At 49.6% G+C, this 15,067-nt stretch overlaps 1 protein-coding gene across 1 annotated transcript in view; it reads right to left on the minus strand.

Annotated features, from left to right (window-relative positions):
- Positions 1-15,067, minus strand: part of drosha (drosha ribonuclease III) — an 85,831-nt gene that overhangs the window by 39,429 nt on the left and 31,335 nt on the right. The window contains exons 20-21 of the mRNA XM_084454159.1: positions 8,309-8,379; positions 326-370 (exon numbers count right to left, since the gene is read on the minus strand). Of these exons, the coding sequence (XP_084310285.1) occupies positions 326-370; positions 8,309-8,379 (116 nt within the window). The remainder of the gene's footprint in view (positions 1-325; positions 371-8,308; positions 8,380-15,067) is intronic.

Below are 15,067 nucleotides of genomic sequence, written 5' to 3' on the forward strand. Positions count from 1 at the left end.
TAGTGACAGGCACAGAAACACAAAGAACTCCATCTGCCTGTCTACCATAGGCATGGCTCTGTTAGCAACACTGAGAGCCTTGGAAAAAAGATTCAGAGGAGAAATAAAGAGAAGGGGCGCATGTGTGTGTGTGTGTGTGTGTGTGTGTGTGTGTGTGTGTGTGTGTGTGTGTGTGCGTGTGTGCGTGTGCGTTTTCAGAGCATGCTGGGGCTGTTCAAGGAATACTAAGATAAAGCCCGAGTATCTGTTCTTCAGATGATTTTTTTTTTTATATCGCTTTATCGATCAGAGGAAATATTCAACCAAAACATGATTTCCAACAAACCTGCAGCGGATGAGGTGGGTAGTTGAGCCAAACTTCCCTCAGGTCCTGCAGGCAGAGAGAGAGAGAGAGAGAGAAAGAGAGAGAGAGGGGGGGGGGGGGGAGAGAGAGAGAGAGAGAGAGGGAGGGGGAGAGAGAGAGGGAGAGAGAGAGAGAGAGAGGGAGAGGGAGAGAGAGAGAGAGAGAGAGGGGGGGGGAGAGAGAGAGAGAGAGAGAGAGGGGAGATTACTCAGTGAAATGCGCTGTGTGAATGATCGTCGCCGGGCGCGAGGCAGCCGAATTAACCGCAGAGCGCGTCGGCGTCTGGTCTCTCAGCGCGGCCCGGTCTGTCTCCTCGTGGTGCCGTGCAGCGGAAAGGAGAGGCCCGCTGGGCCGGCTCGCACTAAACCCCCCCCCCCCCGATACTCTCTCTCCCTTCTCTAATCTCCACCCCCCTTCCTCATCCTATCCTCTGTCCGTTGCCCCCCGTCCCTTCAGCCTGTGGAGAGATAGATAAACAGCGCCGGACCTCTTCTTCCTAGCCGCCGACAGCGCCGCGTGTGGCGGGCTCGGCTCGACGCTGCCCCGGCTGGGAGGTACCGCTGTCGCTGGGCTAGCTCGTAGCCGGCTTGCGGATTTTTCGTCCGCCTTCACGCCGCCTGAAAAATGACGGATGGATAACGGGGGGGGGGTGGGGGGGGGGGGTGTACTGGCGTTCGGGGAATTCGAGCGGCTGGGGGAGGGGACAAACCTTTAAAAGGGTGCATGCGAGGGGGGGGGGGCTGTTTATGGTTGGCTGCACACTGAACACATGCACCTCACCTGTCTCTGCAGACCAGCCTGCCCACCTACCACTCTGAGCAGGTTATGAAAAATGCATGAAAGTGCTCGATACGTTTGAGAACATGCTCCGGCCGGGGTTCTCCTGGCCTCACTAGTAAGCGTGCTACGTTCATGCCTGACCTGAGTCAACACCCAACCCCAGGCGAGTACAACGTCACATGGGCCCATTCGGGAGACTGTACGTGGCGCTGCACAACGGCGAGCCAATAAAAACTACGAGTTTTCATGTGAGCACTGACAGAGTCATGCTAATAAGTCAGAGCTGTGATGGATACTGACATGCTGAAGAACACACACACACACACACACGCACACACGCATACGCACACGCACACACACACGCACACACAATTTAGCATGTACTGTATATCCTTGTGGGGTTCCTAAACTTAACCGTAGTAGCCATAAAATGTAAACCTAGCCCTAAACATAACCTTTGACACCTAACTCTAGGCTTAACCCTAACCTAACCTTAACCCCCCCTTCCCCCACAAGGACATTTTTTTCTTGTTTCACTATCCTTGTGTGTTTCACAAACACACACACACACACACACTCCTTCTCTGCATGGGTTTTCCAGGGCTCCGAAAGTGTGCCTACGGGAGACAGGCAGACAGAGTTCTTTGTGTTTGTGTTTGTCGTGTCCCCAGGCCCTCGTTTGCCCATCAGTCTGTCTTTCTCTCTCTCTCTGTGTGTGTCTCTCTCAGTAGACGCCAGTGTGTCGGGCTTCTGATCAGGGCTTGTGATTAAAATCCCAACGCCAGGTGCTCTCCGCCCACCCACACGCCACATATAGGCTCCGAACGGCTAATGTTTCAATTACAGCGCTCCCAAAGACCAGCCAGACAACAGGTTTGAACGATTAAGCCTGCGTCGGGTGGGGATTTAAGAATAACATCCCTTTTGTTTGTCCCTGCCATTTTTTTTCAATAGGCAAACAAGACGTACTGTAATTACAGAGAGAAAATCATTGTGCGTACGAGTGAATCACTAAGGTTCTGGGGACGGCGCCCCCTCACAGCTAAACACCCTCACAGAACGCAAACACGCCTGTTTGGACGGGAAAGACTTTCGGTGATGAGAGTCGAGATGAAAATTAAACAGGAACAGGCGGTTGAGACGCGTTAGGCTTCAATCAGCTGCGCTCCGACCTGACCCAACCACCCACTCAGTGACCTCTGTCAGTCAACTCAGCCAGACAGTCAGTCAGTCTTTATTGTGTAAAGTAAACTATGACCCTGTCGCCTGTGGGAGCGTTTAAGCCAAGCACACACTACTGGTGCCACCAAGAAACCCAGGAATACAGAGATATCAAAATCAATTTCCGGAATAAAAACTGAGAATTTGGGGTGGGGGGGGGGGGGGGGGGGGGGGGGGTGTATTGCATCTGCTCAAATGCCCAAACCCATTAGCTGGGTGCACATGTGCTCATCTTACAGTCTCTACAAATGGTTTGAGCTAAGAAATAAAATAAAAAATAAATAAATAAGTGATTGTGTTTTAAAGTGTTCAAGCCTCTCGCCACTGTGGTGATGGAGGGATGGAGGGAGGGATGAGTAAGAGAGGGATGGAGGAGTGAGGGAGGGAGGGAGGGATGGAGGAGTGAGGGAGGGAGGGATGGAGGAGTGAGGGAGGGAGGGAGGTAAGGAGGAAAGGATGGAGGAGTGGAGGAGTGAGGGAGGAAAGGAGGGATGGAGGAGTGGAGTGAGGGAGGGAGAAGAAGGGAGGGAGGAAAGGGAGAGGTGGAGGAGGGAGGGATGGATGGAGGAGTGACGCAGGGAGGGGGAGTGGAGGAGTGAGGGATGGAGGGAGGGAGGAGTGAGTGAGGGAGGGAGGGAGGGTAGTGCTCCACCTGGAGACGGCGAGCGCCACGGCGGCCATCTCCGTTGTCACGGCAACACGTGTCACATCAGCGCTAGGTGCGTGGAGCGGTGTCGAGGGGGAGGAGGGAGCGAGGATAAAAGCCGGTAGATTAGCCGAACTCTGGCCAGCCGAGAGAGATCATCATTATAGTGATTACCACACAAAAGCGACATTTTTCTTTGTGCCTCCGAACGGCAACCGTGGCGACCCCGCCATGCTGCACTCCCCACACGGGCTGCTTCCCGCGGCTGAAGGCGCATTTTCCTCCACCAAACTCAGAATAACCTTCGCTCGGACATCATCAACAAATTAGTGTGCGTGTGGATTCCTGGAGCCTCCACGCTGTGCGTTGACAAACCCGCACACACACACACACACACACGCACGCACACACACACACGCAAACAAAAAGAAGAGAAGCTGAGAAGTAGAGACAAAGTAACTGTGGTTAATTTGTGAAAGCGCCATGAATGTCAAACCAATTAAGGAGGATTGTGGGACGTTTTTTACACTAGCATGCTACCCGACGCCTCGACTACATCCGTCGTCCGCCAGCGACGTTTCATTTCTAACCCGGCATTTCATCTCGCCGGTGCGCGGACCCCGTTGTTGTTTACGTCGCCTGTCGGCGCCAGGCCGCACCTAAACTTCCCGCGGCCTTAAGGAGAGAGCGGCGGATGGAGAGGGAGGGCGAGAGACACCGAGAGAGTGTGAGCGAGAGGGAGCCGGAGGGAAAGACCGCGGCATCGTCAAAACCATGTCTGTGGGAAGAAGGGGGGGGAAAAAAACGATGTGTGACAGAGAAAGTGAAGCGCAATCATCCATGCGTGATGCAATACACCACAACTCTAATAAAAAGATATATATATATATATATATATATATATATATACTGTATATATATATATATATATATATATATATATATATAGCGAGAGAGAGAGAGAGAGAGAGAGAGAGAGAGAGAGATAGAGATATGGAGAGCTACAAAGCTCACTGGGCACGAAAGACAAATGGCAAGTCTCCCAGTCAGACACCCGAGACCTCTTACTGTTGGTAATATGGTGTGTAAACACCACTTTGAAGAGTTAGAGTAAGTCATATAGATAACAGAACAGACTCCGACGGCGCTGCGGACAGTTAAGACAGATTTGTCTCATTCGCCGCCCACCGCCCTGGCTCACATGAGACAGAGCCGGTCATATAATACGAGTCAGGCAAAATCATGACGAGTCATTCTGTGCTATTGAGACCGGTGAATATCTTGTCTCGAACACTCTGTGTGTGTGTGTGTGTGTGTGTGTGTGTGTGTGTGTGTGTGTGTGTGTGTGCGTGCTTTCGGGGTGCATTTCAGACGGAACGTTACACCGACGCTTCTAGCGTGAAGGCTAGATGGGGGGGGGGGGCATGTGGTGATGAGTGCAGTGTGTGTATGTGTGTGTGTGTGTGTGTGTGTGTGGGGGGGGGGGGGGGGCCCCGAGTCTGTCGGCGGCGTGTTTTTCTGGCGTCCGCCGCCGCCCCCCCCTGGCAGCGGGACCACCGGCCGCGCCATGCCACCGCCGTCTGGCTGGGTCGGGGGCGCACGGCGGGCGCCATCTGTTCCCTCTGTGCTCTGTGAGCAGGGCTACTCCGGCAGAGAACTCAACAGGGGGTGTAGGGGGCGGGACGGGGACGTCATGGACGCCTGTGTGACCGGCCCCTTGTAAAATACCCCGCTGACCTCGTTCCACTCCTCGACCCAGCGGCCGGCTGGACGCCCCACGTGCACCGCCTGTATATTACTGCGTCTCGTCCGTACGCAGGGCACATCTGTAAAAGAGACTTGGTGTTCTTCCCTGTCTAAATAAAAGCGTCCGTCTGTCTGTCTGCCCTGTCGCCCGCCCACCTACCTACCAAACCCCCCCCTGCGCCGTCCTCCCCTCCTACCACAAAAGACCTGAGTGCTGTGTTCTTTTCTCAGTCGAATCATCACCATCATCATCTTCTTGGGTTATTACAGTAGCAGCCCCTTTTCTGACAGCTACTCTGAGCAGCAGAGTCAAGCAAACAGCACCTAGGATGTGCTTACCTCTGTGCTCGATGTTACTGGGCTACTATTTTTAATATTTATTTTTCTGGATCCTAAGGTTCTCTGCGGTTGATGGTGAGCTGGCTGACTACTGTATATTATTTACCAGTAGGTGGTGCTAAATGCAAGCTTACTAAATGTGCTAAACCCAAATGAAAGGTACACAACAACAGTATTAAAGGAACAACAAAATATTATTTATTATCTATCCATCTATTTGTGTTGACTAGGTTTTTTTTAATCTCCCAATTATTATTTATAGGCTATTCACCAAAAATGCAATTGTCTTCCCCCTCCAACAGATACAATACTTAACAGACACATTAATACCAAACCAGCGGTGGTCTTCAAAATAACAATTACTCTTTTTATATAAAACAAATATAGTAAAAAAACAAATAATAATGTCTCCCAAATTCACTCAATGCATTAACTTAAAAAAGTCCAACTCAAATGAGAATATCCCTTGTATGTCCAAGTTAGAGTATGTCCAAGTTAGAGCAAATCCAGTTCACTAGTGACCTGTTACTAAGCGCTTGGATCTCTAATCCGTTGGGGCCCAATACGTTGGTGCACATGCTCCATCAGCATCAATCAAGGGGAGTGTATCTCCTTTCACTGTACTCACGCGACCCGGCGACAACACTGTCCACGAGGGGTCGATAGATGGGTCAAACTGAGAGGAGTCGATGAACAATGTCCGCGGTGATGACGCAGTGCAGCTCCCGTGGATGTACAAAGCTAACACCGTGTCCTAACTGCTTGTGACGCGAACAACAGAACGCGACATTGCATGCTTGCTGTCCTAACTGAAACCGTTAAATTTCCTGTTCTGTTAAGTCATTTGTCTATATTCCCAACTGAAGACAGTTAAAGAACGAACGCCTGTCAACGCGAGCGACAGGAGGAAAATAGGAACAGGGCGAGCGGCAAAAGGGCAGTTAAAACATCGCGCCGCTTCGCGCTGCGTCGCTCACGTCCAGTTAGGACATAACAATAGAAAACAAAGCAATGGAACGCATTTTGTCGCTGACGCTCGCTCGCGTGTAGTTAGGACATGGTGTAACCGTCCAGGCAGCGCTAACAAGCTAGCTAGCCACGGCGAGGATCCTCTTCTCCAGTCTCTCTTGTAACAGCTAGGGCAGGTGTGGGTAGCACACAGTCCTCCTGACTGATTCTTCCCAACGTCCACGCCTGTTTCACACTTGCCCTCGAGCTTAGAAAACAATAAAACGTGGCGATGTGACAACCTGACTAAACGTTGCACCACTTCAAGAACCAAAATAGTCAAAATAACAGGCTGAATACAGTATCGGGGTTACAAACTCATCATTACCAGACTTTGATTGTTTTCAACTGCCGTTGTTTTCGCGTTTGGAAATACATGGAGGTGAATGCAGCAGAGTCTGGTAATGATGAGTTTGTAACCCCGATAGTGTATTCAGCCTGTTATTTTGACTATTTTGGTTCTTGAAGTGGTGTTTTTACAGTGAACTTTTAACATTGAAGTCAACGGGCACTTCCGCATCCGCACCCCCAATTACGTCAGACTGACCAATATCGCTGCCAGGTGAATAAGGCGAATTGGCCCTAGGCTTATGAATTTCTATTGCGAAATTAACTTACTCTGAACATATTTTGGGTAACCTTTCCTTTCATAGTCCCCCAATTACTAAACATTAACATCGTAAATACATGCAAAGTATAGCCTAATATATAATGGGTGATTACTGAGATACCTATACTGTAGGTATAATTTCAAAACAGGAGTATTTCAAATGTTCAATTACTGCATATAAATTCAATAACTGACATAGCACCACCAGGTAACCACATTTTTACATAACTTCTATAACATCCAGTGACGAAAAAAAATCTTCCCCACCAGGGCTTGAACCCCTGACCTTCCATAAGGGAGTCAGACACTTTATCCACTACACTACCAAGGATCTGGCAAGTGCACGGTGTCATAGTGTATTGCTGGAACTACTGCCTTTTGTGGTGGCAACATAGAACTGCAGGTTAACAACGGGACGGAGGGAAAGAGGGAAGGAGAGAGGGAGGAAGGGAGGGAGTGACAACCAGACAAATGCTATCTATGTTGCACTGGCTTACAGCCACACACAAAATAACCCACCAACTCTCTCACCACTCTCAAAACGGTCTCTAATTGGCTTAGAACACATCACTCAAATGAAACTGAAATTACACTGTCTGAAACAAACAGAATATTACTCTTCACAAAAGAAAATAATTAATTATGGTAAATGTATTATTTTGCATTTCCTTTTCCCATATTAAACCACATGCATAACTCTACAGACTGAACAAAACAAAATATCCATATCCATATTTTACAGTGCTCTACACTTAGATGCAACTGCTCAGGGCTGTTTATCTGCTTTGTTCTACTTGTTTACTCTGTGTGTGTGTGTGTGTGTGTGTGTGTGTGTGTGTGTGTGTGTGTGTGTGCGTATGTCTGCGCGCACGCGTGCGTGTGTGTGTGTATCCATGCCAGCTACTTCCCGTCTCATACTGTATGCTGTGCCTTCCGTGTCTGACTCAGACAGCCTTATCCAGATCTACCCAGTCTCCCTGTGCTGAGGGGGAGGTTGTTTGCCTATTGTTGTCTTGGTAGTTTTTCAGATCTGAGAGGGAAGAACTTTTAGAGACAGAAAGAACCAGATTCACTGCCTTGAGGCATCACTAATCCGCAGCTAATTGAAGCCAATCCCAGCACCGCCATTTAGATCCCTCCCTTACAATCGAGTGTGCACTATGGAGGCCCTATGGTCACTGTACTGTTTGTGCTCTCTCTCTCTCTCTCTCTCTCTCTCTCTGTCTCTCTCTCTCTCTCTGTCTCTTACACACACACACACACACACACACACACACACACACACACACACTCCCTTTCTCTTCAGCTTCGGTACCTCTTCAGTTTGAGAGAGATGTCTCAGATGTCTCAAACGTCCTCAGTAGGTTCCTCTCACAGTCCCCCCCCCCCCCCCACCCACACACACACACAACAGCGCTAACTCAATACACTGTTGTTCGCTTTCATGGCCAGAGGGCAATCACAGACAGAATCAAGGACGATTCATATATCTACGCCAAACGGCCGTCCAAATACACACAAATAGGTATACGCACACACTCAAGCTTGCGCATGCGCACGCACACCGGCGGGGCAGGGGACATGACATTATGGAATAACCGAGTTAGAGAGTTACCTCGCCGTTGAAAAGCAGCCTCCCAAAGAGCTGCTTGGCCTCCTCCAGACCTCCCTCCAAATACACGGCTCCTGAGAAAAGGACATAACAGACAGGGAGGAAAATTAGGTAGATGTAGCATGCTCTGGGCGCCCCTGTAGCTCACCGGGTAAGGCGCGCACCATATGAAGGCTAGTCCTTCGCGCGGCGGACCAGGGTTCGATTCCCGGCTCAGGTCCTGTGCCGCATGTCCTCCTCTCTCTCTCTCCCACGTTTCCTGTCGCTCTACACTGTTATATACCATTAAAAAAAGCTGAAAAGCCCTAAAAAATATCTTTAAAAAAAAAAGATGTAGCATGCTCTGAAACAAACCGACCAGGTGCTGTGTCTGTACGATATTTGTGTGTGTGAGCGCACGTGTGCGTGCGTGCACACGTACTGTATAACTCCACATTTCGGAAGAAACCAAGACAAACAAACCTTTGTCCACTGCGCAAAACACCCTACAATGAGAACAAGCCTTTCTCTAAGGACATTTATTTTCTTAGCGGGAAAACTTTAAAAAAAACAATCATTGACTCCTTTGGTGGAAACAGGATTTTAATTGAATTTGGGAATGAGATATAATTGCTTTATTAAAAGTTGGAGTGCTTTTTTTATTGCTGTTTTATGGTGCGATGACCCTGGGGTTCCTAGCGCAGTTACAGTACACCCCCCTCTGTCAGAGAGCGCTGTGTGTGTGTGTGTGTGTGTGTGTGTTTGTGGTGGGTAGATGGGATTGCTTTATTTTCAAAGTGACAGGAGATGGAGCAAGCCAAGGTCACAAATGATGGGCTTACATTATATGTGACAGCGTAGATGACATCCTCAAACACACAAACGCACACACACACAAACAGACAAACAAAAGCACACACACACACAGACATACTACTACTACTAATAATACATGAGATCGATAAAGCGCCTTTCTAGACACCCAAGGACGCTTTACAAGAACAGAGAAGACAAATCAGACAAAACAACAGACAGGACTAACAACACAGGGTAGACTAACTGAGGAGTTAACTGGCTAAATATGGCCCCATGGCCTGGGCAAACAGGTTGGTTTTGAGGGCTGATTTGAGTCCAGGGTTGGGGCGTTACGTATCTCGGAGGGGAGGGAGTTCCAGAGGGTGGGGGCAGCCACACTGAAGGCTCTATACACACAAACGCAGACAGGAGCGCACGCCTGTGTGCATGCCTTCTTGTGCACAAAGAAACAAGTAAGCTACAAGGAAGCTAGAAGTGTAGCTCAACAAGGATTATCCCCAGTGACCAAAGTTCTGTACAGTGGGCTGAAGTAACTAAAACAATATAGCAAATAAGAAAATAACAGAAAATGCATCCATAAATTACTGGCGTGCGAAGCTCATCATGAAATAAAGGTCACTGAGAGAAAGTGAGTTTTCAGGAGAGACTTAAATCCATCCAAAGTCTGGGCATTTCTAATATGCAGTGGTAGGCTATTCCACAGCTTGGGGTCAGCTACTACAAAAGCTTGGCCACATCTGGTTTGTGAGCTTGGTCACCTCTGTTCACGAGTGAGGGAACTATGGAGAGGGAGTTTGGCCGGAGAATCGGAGCAGCTGGTGCGGTTCTGCAGTCGCTTTACTGCACTGTTGTGACGAAAAGAGAGCTGAGCCAAAAGGCAAAGCTCTCGATCTACCGGTCTATCTTCGTCCCCACCCTCACCTATGGTCATGAAGGTTGGGTCATAACCGAAAGAACGAGATCACCGATACAAGCGGCCGAAATGAGTTTTCTCCGGAGGGTGGCTGGGGTCTCCCTGAGAGATCGGGTGAGAAGTTCAGTCATCCGGGAGAGACTCGGAGTAGACCCGCTGCTCCTTTGCGTCGAAAGGAGCCAGTTAAGGTGGTTCGGGCATCTAGTGAGGATGCCTCCTGGGCGCCTCCCTAGGGAGGTGTTCCAGGCGTGTCCAGCTGGGAGGAGGCCGCGGGGTAGACCCAGGACTAGGTGGCGGGACTACATCTCCGCACTGGCCTGGGAGCAGCTAAAGAATCCCCAGGAAGAGCTGGTTGATGCTGCCAGGGAAAGGGATGTCTGGAGCCCCCTGCTGGAACTGCTGCCTCCGCGACCCGACCCCGGATAAGCGGATGAAGATGGATGGACCTCTGGTTTGGAGCCTGGATTTAGGGACATCCAGGAGCAGCTGATGGCTTGACCTGAGTGCTCTAGCCGGGCTATGGACGTGAAGGGGTTCAGCTAGATACAGAGGAACCAGGCCGTTCAAAACCTTAAAAACAAGTAACAAAATCTTAAAATCAATCCTGAAGCAGACAGGAAGGCAGTGCAGGGAAGACTACACAGGTGTGATGTGGTCATGCTTTCTTCTTCCAATCAGAAGACAAGCAGCAGCATTCTGCACTAGCTGCAAACGCCGGAGTGAGGACTGGTGTAGACCTACACACAAGGAGTTGCAACAACCCTCTCCACGTCTTTAGGAGGGAGATAGGCCTTGACCTAGGCTATGAGCCTTAAAGGGCAATGCTCGTTTTTGACAACCTGGACCTTATTTACGACATATTATAAGAAGTTTGACTCACCGAGATCACTTTGGTGTAGTTCGGAGGCCTGTAGAAGAAATTTAAAATCCAGCGCGAGCCAGTATATCCATGTAATCACGGTGATCGGGGCACCGAGAATGCAGTTTCTCAAAATCTATTTTCGGCCGCTAAACGGTTGTTTTCATCAATCAGATTGGATGAATCGACAGTTGAGATTCCTCAACGCGAGGCATTGTAGTGGTTTTCAAATACGGGGTCTTTAGCCTCTGTAATATGATCTTTACACGCCTTTCCCCACTTGCTCCAGCACACATGCGCACAGGCCAGCGCGCAGACTGGCTATTCTCCGGCTCACATTCTCTGCGCTACGATCGGATTGTTGCTGACGAATGACGACGACAATATTCTCGGCACCAACAACGATCGTAGCGCAGAGAATGTAAGCGTGTAAAGATCATATTACAGAGGCTAAAGACCCCGTATTTGAAAACCACTACAATGCCTCGCGTTGAGGAATCTCAACTGTCGATTCATCCAATCTGATTGATGAAAACAACCGTTTAGCGGCCGAAAATAGATTTTGAGAAACTGCATTCTCGGTGCCCCGATCACCGTGATTACATGGATATACTGGCTCGCGCTGGATTTAAAATTTCTTCTACAGGCCTCCGAACTACACCAAAGTGATCTCGGTGAGTCAAACTTCTTATAATATGTCGTAAATAAGGTCCAGGTTGTCAAAAACGAGCATTGCCCTTTAACTGAAAAAAGGCAGCTTTAACCACAGAGCTAATTTGTTTCTCAAATTTGAAAGCACTGTCAACAGTAAAACCAAGGCTTTTTAAAGCAGAAACATTTTAAGAGGCTAGGGGGGCCAGAGCACCAACAGAGTAATCCAAGAGTCCAAACCTCCGTCTTGTCATTTAAGTTGAGGTAGTTAAGGTCCATCCAGGTGTTTGTCTTTGAGACAGTCTGGTAGAGGCTGCAGAGAGTCCTTGCATTTCGATTTTATAGGTAGATAGATCTGTACAACATCAGCATAACAATGGAAGGAAACATTGTGCTTCCAGAGAATGGAACGTAAAGGTGGCATATAAGGAAAATAGGATGGGGCCCAAAATGGAGCCTTGCGGGACAACACAGGTAAGTGATGCTGTATCTGAGGAGTGATCCCCGAAATAGACAGAGAAACTCCTGTCTGACAGATACGACCGAAACCACTCTAGGGCAGCACCTTTAGTCCCTACACACAGTTCCAGACAAGATAAAAGGATCCCATGATCCACGGTGTCAAAAGCAACAGTCCAAAAGCACTAAAATAGCGGAGTATTTCATGACATTATAATAGTCTTTTGGCCTATCACCACCAACGACCTCTCTTCATGACAACTTCCTTTCATGAGTTACTGTAGTTAGAAATCATGTGCATGACTGTACCTAGTTGCTCTTGGTGGAACTTGTCTCCCTCAGAGAGCTATTAGGAAACTATTTGGAATAAAAGTAACCAGCTTTGGACTTTGGACCAGATGAACCTTGGCATACTCATTGCTTAATTATTAGAATAAATCCATGACAACACAGTACTAGTGCGGTCGCCACAATTAATTTTCCCCGTGTACATTTTACTTTGTACATAAAAAAAACTATGTCTCAGTAAAAGTATAGTCTATACTGCTCAGGTGGAGTCTACTTTCTAATGTTGGTTTCCCACCGCACAAAAAAGTCGCAACTCAACTTGCTGTTGTGTGGTTTCCCGTGAGTATAGCGAGTCGAAGTGCTGCTTGTGCTAAAGGTTCGTCTCTCTTCCCCTCTCCCTGCCTCTCTACTGAGGGAGCCGTTGCAGCAGACTGAGTCAGGACCACATTTCGAAAGCGCAAATAATTGCATTGACGTTACTTTGCATTTCTATAACCCATTCCATGTTTGTTTTTTTCTTTTCATTTTTATTAATATTGATGTGGGACAATCTGCCGTCTCTTAACTTGTGTATAACATCAGCCCACATTACACTTAAGGAGGCTCATTCAATTTGGATAGAAATAACCACCTGGCAAATTGTTGTATACAATTGCGCGCTGGTTTTTGATGTGCATAAACAGGCCATTTAAGATGGGACATGGCGTGTCTCAATGCTCCGGACGCTTTTATAGACCACATCAAAAACAGATATGAGGATATATCATCTGGGGAGAAAACTGCTTTCAGATGGCTAACAGGCCCCTTCCCACACATACTCCCACCACAGTGGGTGTGTGCAGACGCAGCATGAGCACACATGCAGAGACAGCGTAAACACACACGCACAGACACACAAACGTTTTGTGCACTGAACCCACACACTTGACACACACACTGGCGCACACACACAGGCAGGCATGAGCGCAGACACGCAGATACACACGCGCGCGCACACACACACACACACACACACACACACACACACACACACACACACACACACACACACACACACACACACACACACACACACACACACACACACACACACACTTTGTCCATTACTGCACTCCCCACAGCTGCATCTGAGGTCTAGACCTCTGTGATCTTTGCGTCACACTCAGGGGCGTTCCACAGATCTCCAGGCGGAGGGTAGAGAACCTCTCCTTAAAAGAACCCCGCCCCCCCCCCCCCACACACACACTCTTCCCAGAACCATTATTTGTGGTTTGACCACAAGTGGACCGCAGCCCCGGGTGGGTGCTCCTCCACAGCACATGTTCTCAGCTGCAGAAGGAGGAACCTCCCACTGTTGACCGTCCTCCAACCGCTCATACTCTACTCAGCGTTATTCTTTATGCTTCTCGCGGCTTTGATGATCTGTCACGATTCGGAGGGATCCAGAAAAGTTAGGACTTAAGACTTACTGCCTCATATGGGATTTTTCAAACGTTTTTTTTTCTTCTTTTTTCACAGGGAAGAAGGTGGTTGGGGGGGTGGAGACGGAGGCGGGGGCTCAAGGGAATGGAAGGAGGTATTAAAACACCTTACAGTAACACCTTTGGTGTCAATCAAAGAGGCGGCTGGATGAAGGAAATGAGATTTATGCCGTTCGCAAGGAGGTTGTGGGGGAGAAAGAGAGAGAGAGAGAGAGAGAGAGAAAGAGAGAGAACCCCCGAGCAGTCCGATCAATCGCACCGCACGCCGCAATCATTAGCCGGAGCGGGCTGCCTGGTGTGCTCCGCCTTCGCAGTCAGCAGCGCTCTGACCCTCGCCTGGCCCGTGGAGGAGCTACCTACGCTAGCCGGAGTTGGGGAGCCTCTAACAACTCATCGCGTTGCGTCTGTCGGTGCCCTACAGTGACCCCCAGGCCTGGCGTCGAGATATCAGGATGTTTGGACGCATGACGCATCCATCTGACTGGCTGGTCGAGCCGGGCCGTGCAAAGCGCCCCCGATCCCTAAGCGGAGCGATGAGAGAGATAGTCTTGCACGGCTGGACCTCTCTGCACACTTGGTTTGGTCCGGTTCCGGCGCTGGAAACGGGTCTGGCTGCGCCCGATTATCATCCAGAGATAGCGGAGGGAATGCAGCCACGGTTGGATGGCGCTAAGCTTGTTGCCTTTCCCCCGACGTCGCCCTTACAAAACAGCGCCGGGGGGGGGGGATTGGATCTCAATTCGCCAGCGACGGCGAGGGGCTTATCTCGAGAGCCGCCGAGCTGCGGGGAAGAAGACGAGGACGGATGTGTCCGAGAGGCACGAGGAGAACTCCCTCCGCCGCTCACGTTCGCCAGGACCCCCCCCCCCCAGGCGTTCGGCCCACGGAAAGCGAAATGCCAAAAAGAAGAAAGGACCCCGGGGAGATTGCGTACTCCGACGCCAACGGTGGGCTGGCAGAGACGACGGAAGCGTTGAGTCGTAGGCCCAGCTCGAAGCCAGCCATGTAGCCAAGTTTATTTTCTTTAGTGCATTTCTCTCACACACACACGCGCGCACGCACGCACGCACACTAGGTGAAGAGTTCACAGAGACGTGGAAGAATCCGCCTCGCCTCTAATCCCGGCCTTTTCCGTTAAAAGGCGTGTGATGTATGGCGTCCATCTGCCTGAGCACATCTCAAATGATTCAAACGCTGCATGTCTGGAACGGGAATTTGACCCAGATGCGAGCAACAGCGACACAGACTTAATGGTGGATAATGCCGTATTGCCGTAAGACTTAAATGGATCTGTCATACGAGCGTGGCGACTGTAC

The sequence above is a fragment of the Borostomias antarcticus genome (genome assembly GCF_949987555.1).
Source record: "Borostomias antarcticus genome assembly, chromosome: 2".
Classification (NCBI taxonomy): Eukaryota; Metazoa; Chordata; class Actinopteri; order Stomiiformes; family Stomiidae; genus Borostomias; species Borostomias antarcticus.